This window comes from Pristiophorus japonicus, chromosome 18 (genome assembly GCF_044704955.1).
Source record: "Pristiophorus japonicus isolate sPriJap1 chromosome 18, sPriJap1.hap1, whole genome shotgun sequence".
NCBI lineage: Eukaryota > Metazoa > Chordata > Chondrichthyes > Pristiophoridae > Pristiophorus > Pristiophorus japonicus.
In genome coordinates, this window is record NC_091994.1 from 34,773,071 (window position 1) to 34,795,180 (window position 22,110).

Consider the following 22,110-nt stretch of genomic DNA (forward strand, 5'->3'; position numbering starts at 1 on the left):
TGGGTTTGACAGTTGGAATTCGAATTGTCTGGAATTTAGATTCTGAAAAAGAAACGACTAGTGTAATTTGAGTTGCTGCAAGCATGTGTCCTTCAGCCAAATCCACAAACACAGAAGCTTTAACATGAAATCTTGAAACATTATTACTTAATAAGGAATCCACTTCTTATCAGCATTCAAACAGTTTTTGTTGAATGGTGGAAATTTGTTCTAAAGCAACGCCATTCGTGTGTGAATTTTTTTGGAGAGGGTGAATGCCATGTCAAAATGATTCGCTACTGACATCATGGCATGATTCATTGTGAATTCCTTTGCAAGTCAGAAATAGCCAGAAGTCATAAATTTAATGAAGTGCAGCCCCTTTACTGGTAGTTTAGCTTCATAGAGCTTAATGACAGGACACGTGACCCAGCGAGCCACCCTCGGGCTCGTTCGGCAAACCCAAACCCTGCCATGCCCTGTTAAACATGCAACTCTGTTATTCAACTCCGTGTGATGGGAAAAATAAACACTGGCATTAAAGAAACATCAAACCCCTTTGAATCCCTAACTAAGGGCAGCTTGTCTCTGTTTGATCTGCTCAATGCCACAAGACAGGTTTTGGGAATGGGGTTTTATTGTGTGCCTGTCCACGCTCACCCTGACGGTAACACATCAGCAACAGCTTGCATTTATATAGCACCTTTAACGGAACGAATGCACCCCCCCCAAGGCGCTTCACAGGGGCATTAAAGAGAGATTAGGACAGCTGACCGAAAGCTTAGTCTAAGAGGTATGTTTTAAGGAGCGACCTAAAGGAGGAGCGGGAGGGAGAGAGAGTAAGATATCTACTAAGCTGTGTGACTGTCTGGAGGTCCTGCGCAACCTGGCTTTTCCAATGGGAGATTTTGTACATGCAAAATTTTCAATGGGCCGCATAGCCTGTTAAAGGGACCATGCAACCCCCCCAAAAAATGAGGGGAAACATTGGTAGAGAGGTGGTCAGGTTTAGGGAGGGAATTCCAGAACTTAGAGTCTAAGCAACTGAAGGCATGGCCGCCAATGGTGGATCAATGACAATTGGGATGAGAAAGAAGGGACAAAGTCCTATCCAACTGTACATGAGAGATAGAAGTGAGTGTTGGGGACACCAGGAAGACTTATCATTCTCAGAAAGGACAGGAAGGATGTCACTACTGTTTCTTTTTGACATTTTTGTCCGCGGGTGAATGGCAGAGTGGAGCTAGAATCTGTCAGTGTCTTGGGGCTGGTATGAGTTACTACTATAAATATGTTTTTTTCAGACGTTGTGGAAAAAAAAATGAGACGCCACATGGTGCCTTCAAGGAAACTCAGCGCTCCGAGTCCTTCAATCAAAGAGTAATGAAGGAATTTGAGTCAGGATCCCTTTAAGCAAAATAAATAAATAACTGCAGTCAAAGGTGGCTGTTCCTGAGAAAGAGTGAGACATCTGTGTGTATGTTGTACCCCCGCCTCTGGGGAGCAAACTTCTAGGATTCCAGACTATTGATAAATTCCAGATGCCCCAAATCCCACACAGAGGGTCAGCAAGACTTCAGGGAACAGCATTCCACAACTGTAATTCTCCAAAAAAGGAATTTTCAATTGTTGACAGGTGTTAATATGACTTTTCACATACTTGATTGCAAAGTGTGAAGTTCAGCGTGAGTCAGAAGGTGTAAAATGCCCCTTACTGTTCCGAGAGTGGTCATGTTATTACTGGATAGATTTCAACTCAACCTTGGTCCTCATCCCATCAACCTTGGGTCTTCATCCCCAATCACCTTCAGATCCTCATCTTCACCACCCCACATCTCCATCCCCTAAAACCCTCGCTGTCCTCAAACTCCCCCATTTTTTACATCCTCATCTGTCCCCCTTGGGATCTTCATCCCCATCCCCTCCGAGTCTTCATCCCTACCCCCCTCTGGATCTTCATCCCCATCCCTCTGGGGATTTCCATCCCCTCTCACCCCAGTATTGCGAGGACCTTCCCGCCGTGTTGGACTACCCCATGAAACTTGGTCATCTCTCTCTGTGGTCCACTTTTGTGGTTCCTCCCTCACCTGGATCCAATCTGAACTGTCCCACCGTAGCTAGCACATCTTGTGTAAGGGCTGCCCTCAGGACATTGCCCAGTCAACTCCCATCTATCGCTGATCCTGCCTCTCAAATACTCGTGCGCCACTCTGCTGTCCGCCATCAAATCCTGGTTAGCCACAGGAGTAGGGGTCCAGTTCCACACGCGCCGGGAACGGTTCCACACGCGCCAAGTCCGGTTCCACACGCGCCGGGAACGGTTCCACGCGTGCCAGGAACGGTTCCATACGCGCCAGACGTGCCAGATCCAGTTCCACACGCGCCAGGTCCGGTTCCACACGCGCCGGGTCCGGTTCCACATGCGCTGGGTTGGTTTTGCTCCCTCCAGCTTATAGTGTGGATTCCATCAGTGCCCCCAACCATCAAGAAATACATGTCTGGTAATTAGAAACTAAAACTGGGAATCGTGACCTTCAAACAGCAGCTCAGATGCCGACGTCTGTCTGTTGTAGCTGAGGTTGTGGAGTCACCTGTGATGTAACAGGATTTCAGTACTTTGCTGAAGGAAGTGATTCGTCTGAGTTTAGCATAAAATCCAGCAAGTGGAGATTCTGTTTTATTTACGAGGTGATAATGCTTTGTAAAGCAGACCATTAAACGCAGAGTTCAGATGTCCTGCTGTTGCTAAGGCTTTCGACTGGGGGCATTAGCTAAGCCCAACGAGTGTGCCTGTGTGTGTGAGTGCACCTGTGTGTGTGTGTGTGTGAGAGAGAAAGTGTGAGTGTCTGTGTGTGAGAGTGGGCCAGGGTGTATGAGAGTGTGTGCGTGTGCGAGAGAGTGTGAGAGAGAGAATGTGCCTGTGTGTATGTAAGAATGCATGTCTGTGTGTGAGTGTATGTGAGCGAGTGTGCTTGTGCGTGTGAGAGAGAATGTGTGCCTGTGTGTATGTAAGAATGCTTGTCTGTGTAAGGGTGTATGTGAGAGAGTGTGCTTGTGCATGTGAGAGAGAGAGTGTGCCTGTGTGTTTGAGTGTACAAAAGCAAAGTACTGCAGATGCTGGAAATCTATATAAAAAAACAGAAAATGCTGGAAACACTCAGCAGGTCAGGCAGCATCTGTGGAGAGAGAAACAGAGTTAACATTTCAGGTCGATGACCTTTCATCAGAACTGGATGTGAGAGTGCCTGTGTATGTGTGTGTGAGTGTGTGTGTGTGTGAGAGAGAGATAGTGTCACTGTGTGTCCATCAGTGTGCCTGTGTGTGAGAGTGTGTGTCTGTATGTGTGAAAGTGTGCCAGTTTGTCAGTGTGTCTATCTGTGTGCCTCTGTATATGGCATGTGTGTGCGCCTCTGTGTGTATGTATGCCTTCTATTGGCATCATTCCAGACTTTGTTTAACTATTGTTTCAGTTGCTTGGGGTATTGGGGAATGTCTGGGAATCTTTTCAAAAACACTTTACAATTTCATCAAATTATGTTCCAGAGTATCAGGGATTATTTAGTTAATTCATTGTTAAACCCGTTTGAGTTATAAAGTTTCACCTGAAATGAGTGATGTGTTTGCCACGTTTTGTTTATATATCACATTTTCACCGAGGTGCATTCATAATTTGAAACCTAAACTTCATGAGAAATCTGCTCCAGGTGTGAGGGCTGCAAAAGATTCATGAAGTGAATTTCCACCGATTTAATTTCCTGTCAGCATCCCAATATGTTTTTGGAGTTAATTTAACAAAATGAAAGCCTAGAAGTGAATGTGTGCGACATCAGCGGCTAATCACTGACCGCATTCATCGGGCCTTCCTCTGTCCACCATTTTAACGCTGCTGTTACTTCTGATAAACTAACAGACGGATCAACATCGCACAGATGGGTCAAACACTCGGCCACTGATACCACCATAGGCTGGGATGCTCCTAATAAACTCACAAAGCATTTCTCCACCTCACCAGCTGACCCTGGCTCTTGTGGGACTGGACACTTCCATTTATGTTTGATGTCAAGATATCGGGGCTGAAATTGCAGTTGGAGGCTTCCCGCGGGCATTTGACTCCGACCTGAAATATTTCTATAAATTTACCTGGTGGTCCCAGAGGAGCGTGGGATTCCGGTGGTGAGGCCTTCTCTTCCCGCGCTGCGAAGCGCACTCCCGTCCTCCAGGTTCCCATGGAGACGGTGCAGTCACGTGTGACTGCTCAGCCAATCAGGCACAGTATTCTCAATTAATAGCAATGGGAACTCCGTAGCTACGAGTTCTCATTGCTATTAACTGAGGGAATAAAACCACAATAACACTAAATAAAAAATAAAAAACACACCTCACATAATTAAAATTAATTGAAATTAAAGTTAATAAATATCTTGGGGAAAAAACACATTTCAGAGTTTTTAAAAAGTTTTTTTTAATTATGGTTTAAAATTAATTTAACGTAGTGGGCAGGGTTTTTACACATAAAATGTGTATTTTTAATTTTATTTTTTATGTTTTAAGTGTGTTTTAAGACTCTCACGCCTGTAAGAGTAGGTCATGCGCCTGCTTTTATCAGGCGCAAGAGCTTTGATGACATTTGCTGGGCGAGATATCTGTAACTACCGCAATCTTGCCCTTGCAAATGTCCTCGCACCCGAGGTATGGAGGATTGACAGATCGGAAAAGCCGGTTTTCAATGTATGCGCATTGTGTGCTGAAAACCGGCTTTTGCGATGCCTTCCCGGGTCCATACACACTCCATACGGACCCCAGGGAGGCCAGGATTTCTGGGCCATCATTCTCAGTGTGGAGCAGCTGTTTAGATCCTCCAGATCTGGTAACTTCAATCGGAGAGCTTGTACCCTTCCTCCGAGAGTTTGTGATGAGTGCTGAAACTTTCCTCATCCCAGTATTCCGACATGAGGATGCTTTATCCGATAATAGGTGCAGCTATCCCTTACAGTTCTATAATGTGTACAGATCTCTACATCATGAGGTGTCCTATTACAGAGCATGTTTAAGGGTCTCCCTGACATATAACTCTTTCCTGTAATTATTTGCCCCCCATGCCCTTGACGAGACTCTGGTCTAGACATACGTCTCACCTTGCATTGGCGGGGTGTAATTCACTCCTGCTTTACACACAGGTGCTGGTTAAACTAACAACGTCTCAATCAAAACGCAGCATTTGAAAGTTGCAGATTTAAGGGCTGATTTTCGGAGTTTGCTTTGCTGATGGGGAGCTTTACCCCTGGTCGCGTATATCAGGTGGCACGCTGGCTCGGTTCCAGTCCATAACTAGCACCTGCAATTTCCCGATGGGTGTGGCTGGTGGTGAGGCTCCAGCAGACAGTGCCAGCCCGGAAAATCAGAGCTCCAGTATTTACTCCAAGAATATAACTGATGTTATATGTCAAATTCTGCCCTCTTGAGCACCTCAGATTATAATCGCTCAACCATTGATGGCCGTGCCTTCAGCTGCCTGGGCCCCAAGCTCTGGAACTCCCTCCCTAAACCTCTCCGCCTCTCTACCTCTCTTTCCTCCTTTAAGATGCTCCTTAAAACCTACCTCTTCGACCAGGTTTTTGGCCATCTGCTGTAATTTCTTCTTGTGTAGCTCGGTGTTAAATTTATTTGTTTCAACTTATAACACGCCTTGGGATGTTTTACTACATTTAAGGTGACCAGGGAGCAGCAGTGACATTCCCCAACATCGACCAGTGCCTTAACTAACCAGCTGTTGGAAAGTTGCCGTCATTTTCACCGGTTTTGTTATCCTCCACAGATTACCGGACTGGGCCGTGTTTCACTCAGGTCAACAACCAAATGTGCCAAGGACAACTGAGTGGCATCGTCTGCACCAAAACCCTGTGCTGTGCCACCATTGGTCGAGCTTGGGGTCACCCGTGTGAGATGTGTCCCGCGCAGCCTCACCCCTGTCGCCGTGGTTTTATCCCCAACATTCGCAGCGGAGCCTGTCAAGGTGAGCGGGTTTGTTTATCGGAATTACTGACACACTGGGCTGGATTTCCCTCCTATGCAGATCCCAATTGGACAGTGAGGTCACTATTGTGGTTTCACCCGAACTCTGTTTCCCTCTCCCTGCCCCCACTAAGATGGTTGCCCCATTTTCCTGCCTTGTGCTGCTGATGCTAAGGGCCGCCAAGGCTCACCATGCAGAGTCTGTGTGCACAGGTAATCAGAGAGAGTAAACCCAGAGCCTGGGTACACAGGCAATCAGAGTCAGAGTAAACCCAGAGTCTATGTACATGGGTAATCAAAGACAGTAAACCCAGAGTCTGTGTACACAGGTAATCAGAGTCAGAGTAAACCCAGAGCCTGTGTACACGGGTAATCGGAGACAGGGTGAACCCAGAGTCTGTGTACACAGGTAATCAGAGTCACAGTAAACCCAGAGTCTATGTACATGGGTAATCAAAGACAATAAATCCAGAGTCTGTGTACACAGGTAATCAGAGTCAATAAACCCAGAGTCTGTGTACACGGGTAATCGGAGAGAGTAAACCCAGAGTCTGTGTACACGGGTAATCGGAGAGAGTAAACCCAGAGTCTATGTACACGGGTAATCAGAGTCAATAAACTTAGAGTCTGTGTACACGGGTAATCGGAGAGAGTAAACCCAGAGTCTGTGTACACGGGTAATCAGAGTCAGTAAACCCAGAGTCTGTGTACACGGGTAATCGAGAGACCGGAGGTGGACATGAGACGACTCTAAGTCTGTCGCCCAGCCTGAGTTCAGATAGGCAAACCCCTAAATATTCTTCCATGTTGAACAATGAGATGAAGTTGGTGTGTTTTCTTTGGCAGATGTGGATGAGTGTCAGGCGATCCCGGGCCTGTGTCAGGGAGGAAACTGCATCAACACCGTGGGATCCTACGAATGCAAATGTCCAGCTGGGCACAAACAGAGCGAGAACACCCAGAAGTGTGAAGGTAAACAGCTTGCTGTCGCAAACCCATTCATCCTACCCAACTCTCTGTACTTGTATCTGTGCTGCCATTTAATTGCTCCTCCCCCGAGCACACGTGTTTAAGAAGGTATTGTGCTGCATACATGCTGGGGACTCTCCCCCACCACCAGTTTATATTAGAAACCAATGGGTGCACGGAGCCCATTTGCACTGCTGGATTAGTTCAGCTATCTTGGTCAATATATGGAGCCAATTTGAATACAAGAGCAATATTTGGATAGAAGCTCAATTTAGAAAATGCACTAACAATTGTGCAGGGCCCCAGTGGAGTGAATGCCCACTCAGTGTGTGTAGTGACATTTTAAGTGTGTTGGGGAGATTGCTTATGGCCACTGTTTCTATTTTGAATGTTTCAGATTTAACTAGACATAAAGAATAAAGAAAGACTTGCATTTATATAGCACCTTTAATGACCTGAAGACGTCCCAAAGTGCTTTACAGCCAATGAAATACTTTTTGAAATGTGGTCACTGCTGTAATGTAGGAAACACGGCAGCCAATTTTCAAACAGCAAGGTCCCATGAACAGCAATGAGATCATGACCAGATAATCTATTTTGGTGATATTGATTGAGGGATAAATATTGGCCAGGACACTGGGGAGAACTTCCCTACTCTTCTTCGAAATAGTGCCATGGGATCTTTTACATCTATCTGAGTGGGCAAATGGAGCCTAGGTTGCACATCTCATCCGAAAGACGGCACCTCCGACAGTGCAGCACTCCCTCAGTACTGCCCTGGAGTGTCAGCCTAGAGTTCATGCTCAAGTCTCTGGAGATGGATGCACAACCTTCTGATTCAGAGACTTGAGCATGAAATACGGTTGACACTTGACATACTAGGGGAAGGTATCAAAAACACAATTACAATATCGCTAACTTGTAATAAGAGGAGCTTTTATCATTTAAAAACATAACCAGATTGCTATTTTTCCAAGCAATAGTAATTCCCTGTTCAACCTGCTGCATATGACTGAGACTCACACACCCCTCCATGATAATTCAAGATAAAGAAAATAAGTTGCACCCGTGCATATACATAGTGACAAATGTACACACACATGCAATGTACATGTACACAGTCTGAACTATATTTGACATGCCACCTGTACAAGAGCCTGTTTATTTACTGTAGAATCCTTGGCCTAAGGTAATCATTAATGCCTTAAGACTGGGAATTGACCACAGAGAGGTTCTAACATAAAAAGAATTGACCTTTTTACATATTAATTTGGGCTCCTTCCATTTCTAGCTGGATAATAATTATTATCTGGTATGTCAATGTAATTTAGAATTACACTGACTGGAATGCTGACAATTGGCCCAAATCCTGTCAACAGCCATTTATCCAAACTGCTCAGGATATTCAGCTCAGATTGGATCGTTTCTTTGGTGAGAAGGCGAAAGAACAAAGAGGCTGTCATCGGAGTGTGACTGAGAAACACAAAACTTTTAAAAACTTTTTTTCTTTCTAAACCCCAATATAATTTGGCTGCAGCAACAAAAATGCTTTGAATTAGTATTTGACCTCTTCAACATCAGGCCAACAATTGGCCTCAAGTGGCATAGTCAGCATTTTTTCCATTTCTAGAAGAACGAGGGGTTCACTGAGCTTAAGAGTCATTGTTTTTAAGGGGACCAAGAGCTGTCATCAGGGTGAGTACAAAGCACAGGCCTTCCTTCCGCCATTGGTCCATCCTCCGGACGCATTGCCTTCCCCCCGGCCAATTGGAAAGAGAATGGACTTTTTGTTACCCAATTGGATTAAAAGTGGCTGTGAATGAAACAACCTTTTTTCTCCATCTCCAATATTCTTACAATGAATAAATGTAAACGTTCAAAGACAAGGTATAAAACTCAATCTTGCTCAATGCCCCTATGATTTTTCTCTTGCAGCAGTGCCCTGGAGATGAATCAATTCCTGGAGACTCCAGGACGATCCTGGAGGGTTGCCAACCTTACACTTAACCGTGCCCAGTGTAGCCCGGCAACACAGTTAAATGAAGGTGGTCAGGGTGGGACTCCAAGCTCATGGGTGTCCTGTTGATTACCCAGCAGTGTCAACACAGAAACAAATTAAACTGAATGGATTAGATTCAGTCCTTCTGATGTTTGCCTGTTTCATTGAATATATTTAAGTTGGAGATAGACAGATTTTTGAAAGATCAGGAAGTCAAGGGTTATGGGGAGAGGGCAGGGAAGTGAGGTTGAGGCCAGGATCGGATCAGCCATCATCTCATTGAATAGCGGAGCAGGCTCGAGGGGCCAGATGGCGTCCTCCTGCTCTTATTTCTTATGTTCAGCAATTCTCCCACAGCAGCAGGATTTGTACCGTTGGATAATATTGCATTGCTTTCTGTTCCACTTGTAGGCCTTTCTTTTCACTTTAAGATGCTCTCCCCCACTTTGTTCAACGTAGGCTTAATCATTTAAGAATTCCATTGTGTATGGCACATGATCAGATATTCATGAACATAAGAACATAGGAAATAGGAGCAGGAGTAGGCCATACGGCCCCTCGAGCCTGCTCCGCCATTCAATAAGATCATGGCTGATCATCGACTTCAACTCCACTTTCCCGCACGATCTCCATATCCCTTGACTCCCATTGGTGAAGAGCGACAACAAAATAACCAGACGACAATACTGTCGATTATTTGTTCTGTTCACATTAAAAATAATCAGAGTGGAAATCCCTCTTTGTGGCAGGGCGGGACTATCGTAACCCGGACCCATTTTCGAGGGCTGGGGGTCTTTCCCAATGCCGGGCGAGCTCCCACTGGCTGGATTCCTGCCCCCTGCAACGGAGGGAAACTGGACGATGCTGTACCAGGACCACTGCTGCACCATCCACAGAGGCAGAGAGCCCCGAGAAAGAACCTCGGCGGAGGTTTGTGTCGGCCTCAGCTGAGACTACAGCTGGGAATACTTGCAGGGGGCAGAGGCCACAACTGGGCTCTGTTGCTCCGACCTGATAGTTTGGAGCCTTCCCACCACCACCTTGAGCTTTCTCCGAGCAATCTTGGGGATCCACTGGAAAATCTGGAAAATCCACTGGGAACCCAGGCCCTGCCTGATCAGCATGCAGGGAAGCAAAAGTCCTGGCGAGGGGGGCATTAACTTTGGAGGAGGCCCGGGGAGTTGGCGGTAGGCCCACCACCTAAATTAGTCCCGTCTGCTGCCACTGTCACTCTGGCAGTTTTCAGGTGGGATCTCAGAGGAAAAGCCAGCCGATCATTTGTAAAAGTAAATTCAAAAACTAACTTTAAAAACAATGACTTCCGCCCTGCCACATCTGTTTGACTGTGAACATCCCAAGAGCCATAGTAGTTGTGAAGATGGTGTTTTTAGCGGGTAGCTCTTCCAGGGTTAAAATCTGTCCAAACCCGCCCAGAAATGTGAAGCTGCAAAAACTCATCGTTAAAATATGAGGTTAGAGAAACTCTGGAAACAGCAGGTTAATATTCAGCCAGCTGGGCCTGGGAATGGCTGAGTGACCTTTTCTCCCCACCACTTTGCAGGTTGATGATCCGAATGTCATCGACCTGAAACGGTAACTCTGTTTCTCTCTCCACAGATGCTGTCTGGCCTGTTGAGTGTTTCCGGCAGTTTCTGTTTGCAGAGGAGTTGTTGTTTTAGGTTCTGTTATTAACTTCACTCAGAAACATGAGGCTCCAGATGGTGACATCCCATCACACGGAGCTGGCTGTTTGGGGAAGTGGGAGAGTAATGAAAGAACTCCTGGATACATAAACTGCAACAGTACAATGATTGGGCACACACTGTAATCCCCCTCAGTGCACAGTGCAATGCCAGGCTCGAGACTCCCAAAGCAAGCGCTCTACTCGGAACTCCTTCATGGCAAACGAGTCAAAGGTGAGCAGAGGAAACGATACAAGGACACCCTCAAAACCTTCCTGATAAAGAGGAACATCCCCACTGACACCTGGGAGTCCCTGGCCAAAGACCACCCTAAGTGGAGGAAGTGCATCCAGGAGGGCACTGAGCACCTCGAGTCTCATTGCCAAGAATATGCAGAAACCAAGCACAGGCAGCAGAAAGAGCATGCGGCAAACCAGTCCCACCCACCTTTCCCTCAACGATTATTTGTCCCACCTGTGACAGGGGCTGTGGTTCCCGTATTGGACTGTTCAGCCACCTAAGAGCTCATGTTTAGAGTGGAAGCAAGTCTTCCTCGATTCCGAGGGACTGCCTAAGATGATGATGATGTTCATCACTGTTCAGATATTTGTGTGGTCCCACCATACTTGACATTGGCCCAGCGAATTTATCCACTGGAGAGCAAAACCCGTATAGATCAGGAAGGTCACGTTCCATCTCGGTCTGTACTGAGTTAGCTGATCTTAATTAGGGTGGTGCAAATGAGAGAGAGGACTATAATTAGCCTCGGAATCCTGGTTATAGAAAGGGGAAAACAGCACACGTGTGTGGATTATCTGAATGGCGGCAGATTAGGAAAAGGGGAGGTGCAACGAGACCTGGGTGTCATGGTACATCAGTCATTGAAAGTTGGCATGCAGGTACAACAGGCGGTGAAGAAGGCAAATGGTATGTTGGCCTTCATAGCTAGGGGATTTGAGTATATGAGCAGGGAGGTCTTACTGCAGTTGTACAAGGCCTTGGTGAGGCCTTACCTGGAATGTTGTGTTCAGTTTTGGTCTTCTAATTTGAGGAAGGATGTTCTTGCTATTGAGGGAGTGCAGCGAAGGTTCCCCAGACTGATTCCCGGGCTGGCAGGACTGACATATGAGGAGAGACTGGATCGACTGGGCCTGTATTCACTGAAGTTTAGGATGAGAGGGGATCTCATAGAAACATAAAATTCTGACTGTACTGGACAGATTAGATGCAGGAAGAATGTTCCCGATGTTGGGGAAGTCCAGAACCAGGGGACATAGTCTAAGGATAAGGGATAGGCCATTTAAGACTGAGATGAGGAGAAGCTTCTTCACTCAGAGAGTTGTTAACCTGTGGAATTCCCTGCTGCAGAGAGATGTTGATGCCAGTTCATTGGATATATTCAAGAGAGAGTTAGATATGGCCCTTACGGCTAAAGGGATCAAGGGGTATGGAGAGAAAGCAGGAAAGGGGTACTGAGGTGAACAATCAGCCATGATCTTATTGAATGGTGGTGCAGGCTCGAAGGGCCAAATGGCCTACTCCTGCACCTATTTTCTATGTTTCTATGACATTGAGTGAGAACAGGAACAGCCTCCGCTATAATGCCACTACATTTAAATACCCTGTCGGCACCACTGTCTGGGTGAATTGGTATCCCTGCAAGAGTCGGTGCCTGGGAAGCCATACCCCAATAAGAGTCAGCAGCCAGCAAACTGTTCCCCATCGTGACTCAGCACTCCAGGAACTGTACTCCAGCAAGAGTCAGTGCCCAGGGAACTGTAGCCAGTAAGAGTCAGGAGCTGAGGAATCTGTAACCCAGGTACTGTATCTCAACAATACTCTGTGCCTTCGGGGAGGGGACAGGAGACATTTGCCGAGGTAAACAACATATTTGTCCAGATGAAGATTGAGCTGTTACAGTCCTAAAACTTCTCAAGTGTTGATAATTTATTATTATCTTCAACATCCGCACACACAATCTGGAAAGGTTAAAACTTAATCAAATATGGTTCCTAAATTGTTTCAATGGCACAATGTATATCTGCCGACCCTTTGGGAAAATTTTTTTTGGGCTCAATAGATGTGACAAACAGTCACCTACACCAAGACTGGAACTACATGGAGCAAGGATGGGGAATGTCAGCACATGGGAGAAGGATGGGGAATGTGAGAGCGAGGGGGAAGGATGGGGAATGTGAGAGCGAGGGGGAAGGATGGGGAATGTGAGAGCGAGGGAGAAGGATGGGGAATGTGAGAGCGAGGGAGAAGGTAGAATGTAAAACTCAAGGCAGAGATGTGGTGGTGAGAGGGGAAATGTGGAGACGAAGATTGGGAAAATGTGAGGCTGACAGATGGGAACAAGGGAAGAACCCAAAACAACCCTGGGTGAGTGAGAATTGGAACCAGCGAGTTAGTGTGGAGATTGAAAATGAGGCTGGGTTGGGGGGTGGGGTGATGGCGGGGGCAGAGAGAGTCTGAGGTGCAGAGTGCAAGACAAGATGTTAAAGATGCAGACCTTTTGGGGTGCTCGGAAATGGGGAGAGAGGAGGAAAAGCAGACAGCAGCGATCCAAAATATGTGGCAACAGGCAGGATACTGGATTGTGGGACATGATTTGGAATGTAATATTGCAGACAGAAGGGAGAGGGAGGGAGCTGGAGAGAGAAATTGTGAGAAGCAGAGATTTTATATGTATTTATGTGTATGTGAGAGAGAGGCATAGCTGGTGTATATGTGTGTGAGAGAGAGGCATAGACAGTGTGTACATAGGTAGTGTGAGTGAGAGAGGCATCAGTAGATATGCTCAAGTATCTGGCTGAGTCATAAATCTGATGAATCTGTACTTTTATTTTGGATTCATAAGAACATATGAAATAGGACAAGGAGTAGGCCATACAGCCCATCGAGCTTGCTCCACCATTCAATAAGATCATGGCTGAACTCCTACATCAACTCCACTTTCCTGCCCTATCCCCATATCTCTTGATTCCCTCAGTGTCCTAAAATCTATCAATCTTAGTCTTAAATATACTCAAGGACTGAGCATCCACAGCCCTCTGGGGTAGAGAATTCCAAAGATTCACCACCCTCTGAATGAAAATATTTCTCCTAATCTCAGTCCTAAATGGCTGACCCCTTATCCTGAGACTATGACCCCTACTTCTAGACTCTTCATTCATAATAACTGAGAACTTCACCCAGTTTGGGTTCAAAGTGATCTGATCCCATAACTAAGACAATGGTGCAGTGTCCAGAGCTTCAGTCTCTTTATTATTAGTTTTATCTCCACAACTTGTTTATGTTTCAACAGTCACTGCACTTCAAAGTAATCCATTGAATGCGAATCACTGTTTATGTGATGCTATATAAATGCAAGTTTTGTTTCTTGTCTTTCTTTCTCTTTCTGTCCTCTTCTCTCTCTTCTGAGAAAGGGAAGTGAGTAAATGGCTTTCCGATGAGAGTCCCAGCTGTGTGAAGGTTCTTGGAGAAATGTTATGGTCTCTGGAACAGCTCAATCCCCAGTCTCCTTATCATAGTCTCAGCTGTCTTCACAGCAGTTTTATCCACAGTACTGAGTGTGACCCATACTTCCTCACCCGTCACTCTTAAGTCTGAGTTTGGTTCAATTGATTGCATGTCCACACTGAATCAGAAAATTGTGGGTTCAAGCCGCCATCAGCTGCTGAGCACATAATCCAGACCACGTCTGTCTGTTTAGATGGATGGCACTATTGAAGAAGAGCAGGGAGTTCTGCTGGTGTCCCGGCCAACATTCCTCCCTCAAGCAACACCACCTAAAACCATTTAAGTGGTCATTCATCTCATTTATAGTTTGAGAGACCTTGCTGTACCCAGATTGGCTGTCATGTTTCCCTACATAACAGTGACTGCACTTCAAAAGTAATTTATTGGATGTAAAATGCTTTGGGACATGATTCATAAGTTTTTTTCTCTCTTACCTATTTCGATTTGGCGATCACACTGCTGGGTGTGTACAATAGATCCCCAAACAGTCAGAGGGCAATAGAAGAGCAAATATGTAGGCAAATTTCTGAGAAGTGCAAAAACAATAGGGCAGTAATAGTAGGGGATTTCAACTACCCTAATATTAACTGGGATAGAATTATTGTGAAAGGTATAGAGGGAGCAGAATTCCTAAAATACATTCAGGAGAACTTTTTTAGCCAGCATGTAGCAAGCCCAACAAGGGAGGGGGCGGTTCTGCATTTAGTTTCAGAGAATGAAGCTGGGCAGGTGGAAGGTATATCAGTGGGAGAGCATTTTGGTGATGGTGATCATAATTCAGTTAAATTTAGGGTAGTTATGGAAAAGGACAAAAATAGACTGGGAATAAAAGTTTTCAATTGGGGAAAAGCTAATTTTACTAAGCTGAGATGTGATTTAGCCAAATTGTACTGGGAACAAGTGAAGGTTCAGAGCAAGTATGTTTCCTTGAAGAGAAAGGGTGGGACTAATAAATCTAGAGCCCCCTGAATGTCAAGGGGCTTACAGGTTAGGATAAAGAAAAAAAGGGAGGCTTATGACAGAAAGTGAGGGTTCAATACTGCAGATACCCTAGAGAAGTACAGAAAGTGCAGAGGTGAAATGAAAAAGGAAATTAGGAAAGCAAAGAAAGGGCATGAAAAATTATTGGCAATTAAAATCAAGGAAAACCCAAAGATGTTTCATTAATACAAGAGGATAACTAAAGAAAGAGTAGGGCATATTAGGGACCATAAAGGTAACCTGGGTGTTGAGGCAGAAGACTATGGTTCTTAATGAATACTCTGTTTTCACAAAAGAGAGAGATAATGCAGACACTGCAATCAGAGAGGAGGAGTGTGAAATATTAGATGAAATAAACATAGTGAAAGAGGAAAGGGGTTTAGCATCTTTGAAAGTGGATAAATCCTCAGGCCCAGATGAAATGTATCCCAGGCTGTTAAGAGAAGCAAGAGAGGAAATAGCAGATACTCTGTCCATCATTTTCCAAACCTCTCTGGCTACAGGTGTGGTGCCAGAGGACTGGAGGACTGCTAACATTGTACCGTTGTTTAAAAAGGGAAAAGGGGATAGACCGAGTAATTACAGGCCAATCAGCCTAACCTTAGTGATGGGAAATTATTGGAACATATTCTGAGGGACAGGTTAAATCTTCATTTAGAAAGACACGGATTAATCAAGTACAGTCAGCATGGATTTGTTAAGGGAAGGTCGTGTCTGACTAAATTGATTGAATTTTTTGAGGAGGTAACAAAGAGGGTTGATGAGGGTAGTGTGTTTGATGTAGTCTATATGGATTTTAGCAAGGCTTTTGATAAAGTCCCACATGGCAGACTGGTCACAAAAGTAAAAGCCCATGGGATCCAGGATAAAGTGGCAAGTTGGGTCCAAAATTGGCTCAAAGGCAGGGCAAAGGATAATGGTCGATGGGTATTTTTGTGACTGGAAGGCTTCCAGTAGGGCTCCACAGGGCTCAGTACTAGTTCCCTTGCTTTTTGTGGTATATGTAAATGATTTGGACTTAAATGTAGGGGGTATGTTTAAGAAGTTTGCAGATGATACAAAAATTGGCTACGTGGTTGATAATGAAGAAGAAAGCTGTAGACTGAAGGAAAATATCAATGAACTGGTCAGGCGGGCAGAACAGTGACAAACAGAATTCAATCTGGAGAAGTGTGGGGAGGGCTAATAAGGCAAGGAAAGACACAATAAATTGTAGAACACTGAGAAATGTAGAGGAACAGAGGGACCTTGGAGTGTATGTCCACAGATCCCTGAAGGTAGCAGGACAGGTAGATAAGGTGGTTAAGAAGGCATACGGAATACTTGCCTTTATTAGCCGAGGCATAGAATATAAGAGCAGGGAGGTTAAGCTTGAACTGTATAAAACACTAGTTAGGCCACAGCTAGAGTACTGCATACAGTTCTGGTCATCACATTATAGGAAAGATGTGATTGCACTGGAGAGGGTACAGAGGAGATTTACGAGGTTGTTGCCTGGACTTGAGAATTTTAGCTATGAGGAAAGATTGGATAGGCTGGGGTTGTTTTCTTTAGAACAGAGGAGGCTGAGGGGAGACCTAATTGAGGTGTACAAAATTATGAGGGGCCTCGATAGAGTAGGTAGGAAGGACCTACTCCTCTTAGCAAAGGGGTCAATAACCAGGGGACATAGATTTAAAGTAATTGGTAGGAGGTTTAGAGGGGATTTTAGGAGAAATATTTTCACCCAGAGGGTGGTGGGGGTCTGGAACTCATTGCCTGAAAGGGTGCTAAGAGGCAGAAACCCTCGTAACATTTAAAAACTACTTGGATGTGCACTTGAAGTGCCGTAACCTACAAGGCTACGGACCAAGAGCTGGAAAATGGGATAGTTCTTTGTCGGCCAGCACAGACACGAAGGGCCGAATGGCCTCCGTCTGTGCTGTAAATTTCTCTGATTTCTCGGTTTCCATGGCAGAGGGGAGTGGGTAAGAATTATCGCCTTGGTAATTGGTGAGACGTGTCCCGGACAGTGGTGAGATGGGGAACTGTCTACTTGATTGCTCCTGAGGTTCCTGCACATTTAGGCCAATCTATACTTTGAAAATCCCTCATTGTCGCACCAAGCACACTTCAAGTAGCTTCATGTAAGAATCGCAACTCAGCTCAATGTGGCAGAATTAGTGTCCGCGGAGCAGTGAGATGTTAAATGGAGCCATTTAGGCAAACAATTAATAGCAGATTAGCATGTGAAAATATGAGTCTGGGCGAGAAATAGTAACAGCACGAACGGTTTGAGCGGAGCCAAAGTGCTGAGAGTTTGCAGCAACTTTAAAGGCTGAGGAAGCGTGTTGGAGGGGTAAGGGTGGTGGGGGAGAGGGGACTCACATGGAGTAAGTTCCGTAAGTGGACAATACATGGAATGTGATAATGTTTGTGTTGGCTGGGCTGGAAATGATATCTATGTGGACCAGGCTCTGGCAAAGGAGCAAAGAGATGATTGGAATCTGTTCCAATTTAGCTGAATGATCAGGGAAAAAAATAGTACATGTTTTTTTGGCATTTGGCCAAGAATTACGTCAAGGCCAAGAACAAATGTATCAGGCATAGCAGGCCTCTAGAAACGGCATATTTTAAAAGCTGTGAATAAAAACGTTTGTGTTGTGAATGTTTGAGGTGGTGATTAAAAACACAATCACTTCAGGGAATACTTTTATAATTCTACAAATTACGCCAAATGCCCATCATTTAGAATTGGAGTTGGTGATTGGCAACTGATCTCTCCTGAGCTCAGAGCAATAATTAAAACATTTGCACATGCACAAACACTTCAGACACGAAGTGGCAGATTCACCAGAGCGATGTCAGTGCAGAAAGGTTTCACAATATGATTGCATAAACTTGGACTGCATTCCCTTGGGTTTAGATGGTTACGAGGCGACCTAATCGAGGTATTTAACATTATAAAAGGATTCGATCAAGTAGATACAGAGAAACTATTTTCTCTGGTGTGGAATCCGGAACAAGGAGGCCCAATCTTCAAAGTAGAGCTCGGCCATTTAGGAGTGAATTTAAGAAGCACTTTCTCACACAAAGGCTAGTGGAAATCTGGAACCATCTGGCAAAAGGCCACGGATGCTGGGTCAATTAAACTTTTCAAGACTGAGATTATTAGATTATGTTTTAAGTCCAAGAGATAGGGAACAAAGGAGGGTAAATGTACCTGATGTACAGATCAGCCAAGAGCTAATGGTGGGACAGGCTCAAGGGGCTGAATGGCCTACTCTTGGGCCTTTGCCCATAAGTATTTACTGTCCCTTTTTACTTTTTTGAGGGTTTAAGCTGAAGCTCCAGAGAGTGCCACTTGAGCAGAGACCCCCTAACCCCCATCTCGGGTTTCTCGTTACCCACTCGCTGCCGGTCCTATTGAGCCTGTTGGGGTGCCAATGGGAAGGAGTCTGCTGGTTGCACTTTTGAGGGCAGTGAAAACTTGGGTTCAAAGTGTGGAGTTTGCCTGTTTTATGTTCAGATTGTGGCCCACCACCAGCAAATATTGAAAGTCGGATCTTCCAAGGAAACATTCAGCCCGGCATTATGGTCAGTCAGTCATTCACGTGGTTCTATGCCGTCAGGCCTGCTCCTTTGGGAACAGGAGCCGCCTCAGGCGCTGATCATCTGCCACGCAAAGTATGCTCACCTCTGTTTGCAAATATGGGTGTGAGGGCACCCATGGGTAGGCACAACCCAGGTATAGCTGGACCTGCCTGACATCACTCGGCTGTTAATCATCGACTTGAAAATACTGTCACTTTTAAAACATCCAATAGTGAATTGGAGCATCTCCTGATTAAACAGGAAGTGGAAGTTTGGGGCAGGAATATGATCATATCAGGAACCAGAACACATTGTGGCTTTCCCTTCTTTACCTTGTGTTCTCTGCTCCAGGTCCAGCTGAGGAGCAGTGGGTGGGTTTGGGGCTGTGTCTCTCTCAGGAGCAGTGTGTGGGTTTGGGGCCTGTGTGTCTCTCTCTTTCTCATGAGCAGTGGGTGGGATTGGGGGCTGTGTGTCTCCCTGAGGAGCAGTGTGTGGGTTTGGGGGCTGTGCCTCTCCCTGAGGAGCAGTGGGTGGGTTTAGGGCTGTGTGTCTCCTGGAGGAGCAGTGTGTGGGTTTGGGGGCTGTGTCTCCCTGAGGAGCAGTGGGTGGGTTTGGGGGCTGTGTGTCTCCCGGAGGAGCAGTGTGTGGGTTTGGGGGCTGTGTCTCTCCCTGAGGAGCAGTGGGTGGGTTTGGGGGCTGTGCCTCTCCCTGAGGAGCAGTGGGTGGGATTGGGGCCTGTGTGTCTCTCCCTGAGGAGCAGTGGGTGGGATTGGGGGGCTGCGTCTCTCTCAGGAGCAGTGGGTGGGTTTGGGGCCTGTGTGTCTCTCCCTGAGGAGCAGTGGGTGGGTTTGGGGGCTGTGTGTCTCTCCCGGAGGAGCAGTGGGTGGGTTTGGGGGCTGTGTGTCTCTCCCTGTGGAGCAGTGGGTGGGTTTGGGGGCTGTGACTCCCTGAGGAGCAGTGGGTGGGTTTGAGGGCTGTGTGTCTCTCCCTGAGGAGCAGTGGGTGGGTTTGGAGCCTGTGTGTCTCTCTCTCAGAAGCAGTGGGTGGGTTTGGGGGCTGTGACTCCCTGAGGAGCAGTGGGTGGGTTTGGGGGCTGTGTGTCTCTCCCTGAGGAGCAGTGGGTGGGTTTTGGGACTGCGTCTCTCTCAGGAGCAGTGGGTGGGTTTGGGGCCTGTGTGTCTCTCTCTCAGGAGCAGTGGGTGGGGTATTGACTGTCAGGAGGATAAAGGACGATTGGAGAATGGGGGTCATAGGAAAGAGGGAGACTGCAGAATGAGGTTTGGGGATTGGGAGGGAGGGAGACAGGATTGAGGGGAATTGGGATTCGGGCTGCGGGAGATGAACATGAGACGGGGAAAACGGGTGGTGTGGGACACGGAATTTGCTGCAGAGCTGGGTGAAGCTGCAGCAAGATGGTGAGTGGGAGCGACGCTGGAAGAGGAGCAGCCAGTAAAGGGGGAGTGAAACCTGATGCCTGGTTAAATGGTGAAAGGTTGTTTCCACTGATGGGCGAATGGGGAACATTGGGATTGGAGAAACCAAGGGGGAAGGGTGAAAGAAGGTTTTTAACTGAGGGCTATTAAACCATTGGACCATCAGCGGCAGGTCGGGCCATAAAAGGAGCGGTGAGCGGCGGCCCCTGGAGCAGCATGGTGGCATACCACTTCAAGGTACAGCGCGAGCTCGTGCAGGAGGGCGACGGCAGCCAAGAGGGATATCATCAAGGTCCAGGTCGGTGATTGGAGCGCGGGCAGACACAGCAGGAGCGGCGAGGTTGGGACAAGGGAGCGGCGAGAGAATGTAGAGGGATGTGATCAGGGCCCAGGAGAGGCGTGAATTCGGGGCCAGAAGAGGCGAAGGCCCAGGGACAGCACGGGCCAGCCCACACTGCGATATGTGTGCACACTAGGTCCGTGCAGCAGAGCTGGTCTCCAGTCGTCTTGGGTAATCCTTGCCACTGGACCAAGACCTAGCTCTGTCAAGCCCTTGTGGTGGCTGGTGTGTAACGGCCACCACACATTAAAAAAAAAATCCACACACAGGCATCTTCCACCCTTCAGGATGTAGTTCAGGACCTGGAATATTAGGTCCTTCAGTGAAACACCGGTGAACTCATCCCTTTTTGGCGTGGAAGCAAGTCATCCTCGTTTCGAGGGACTGCCTATAACTGACTGACGGATGCTTCACCACAAATGGTAGAGGCAAGAGCATTATTAGCTAGGGAATGGAATAAGTATTTGAAAAGGAGGAATGGGGTTACGGGAGAGAGTGCCAGCACAGGTACTCGGAAGTTTGGCATTCTCCTGTGCTGTAATTCCCATAATTCTATGAAGATTTTCCTTTATTAAGTCTGAGCCCAGGGAGTGGTTGAGGAATGTTGGTGCTGAGCAGAGTTTAGGTCATTGTGCCCTGTGAGAAATTCCCAAACACTGAACCCACTGCTCTTTGCGTGATCTCTCGGTTTGATTCCGGTCAGTGTGTGCCGGCTGGTTTAGACATGGGGGCCAAAATTGCTCCCATGTCTAAACCAGTCCCTGAAAGCAGTGGCCACGGGTTGGTGCGGACTGGCTGCTGAGTGTCCAAGGAGGGGCCGCCATTTTAGCTATTGCCTTTCCTCAGTTTTGGAGCAGTGTAGGGGATCGCCCCATCGGTTTTCCCGCCGGGTTGTGCACACGCCGACTCATTTCCTTCCCGAAATTGACCTGTGAGAAATTGCCCTTTTCGAAAATTGCCCCGTGGGAGCAGCGCCGCCATCGGTCGATGCCACTGACAGCTTTTGCTGTGGGTACCCTTTCTGTGGCTGGGTGGCGCGGCCTCCTGGGTGCCAGGCCGCTGGCCCAGCCGAAACCCTCCCTGGTGGCCCAATGTTTGCCACTAAAATGGCTGCAGAATTCGCAGCGGCCCTCCCCTTTAACTGAAGGGGAGGGATGTTGTGACACGCCAGCGCGATTATGTCATCATGGCGCCGCTGATGACTCTAGCGACTGCGACACCGACCCACCCCCACTTCTGCCCCGCTAGTGACGGCTACTCTGACCCGACCTCACTTCCGCCCCGATGATGAGACCACTTCCGCCCCGCTCCCAAAAAAAGTCCTGAATTTCTCCGGATTGTCTGCCCCATGGACGGGACACTTCAAAAACAGTCGGTGTGACTCATTTTGGGCGGTGGGCAATTTCAGCCCCATGAAGTCCAAGTATAGATCGGCACTAACAGAGGATCCAGTTCAGAGTTGTCATTTTCACACAGAACCTGAGTCCAAGGAGCTAGAGAGAGAGAGAGAGAGATGCAACGGGCCTGTTAAAAATGTCATTGACTGTGAAGCCTGACCACACCTTGTGCAGTGCAGGGGGATTCTGGCTGCAGTTACAGGGTAAATATCAGTGGGTT

General features: G+C 46.9%; 1 protein-coding gene across 1 annotated transcript in view; it reads left to right on the top strand.

Moving 5' to 3' along the window:
* fbn2b (fibrillin 2b) overlaps positions 1-22,110 on the top strand; it is a 563,973-nt gene that overhangs the window by 67,803 nt on the left and 474,060 nt on the right. The window contains exons 7-8 of the mRNA XM_070859858.1: positions 5,795-5,992; positions 6,838-6,963. Coding sequence (XP_070715959.1) covers positions 5,795-5,992; positions 6,838-6,963 — 324 coding nt within the window. The remainder of the gene's footprint in view (positions 1-5,794; positions 5,993-6,837; positions 6,964-22,110) is intronic.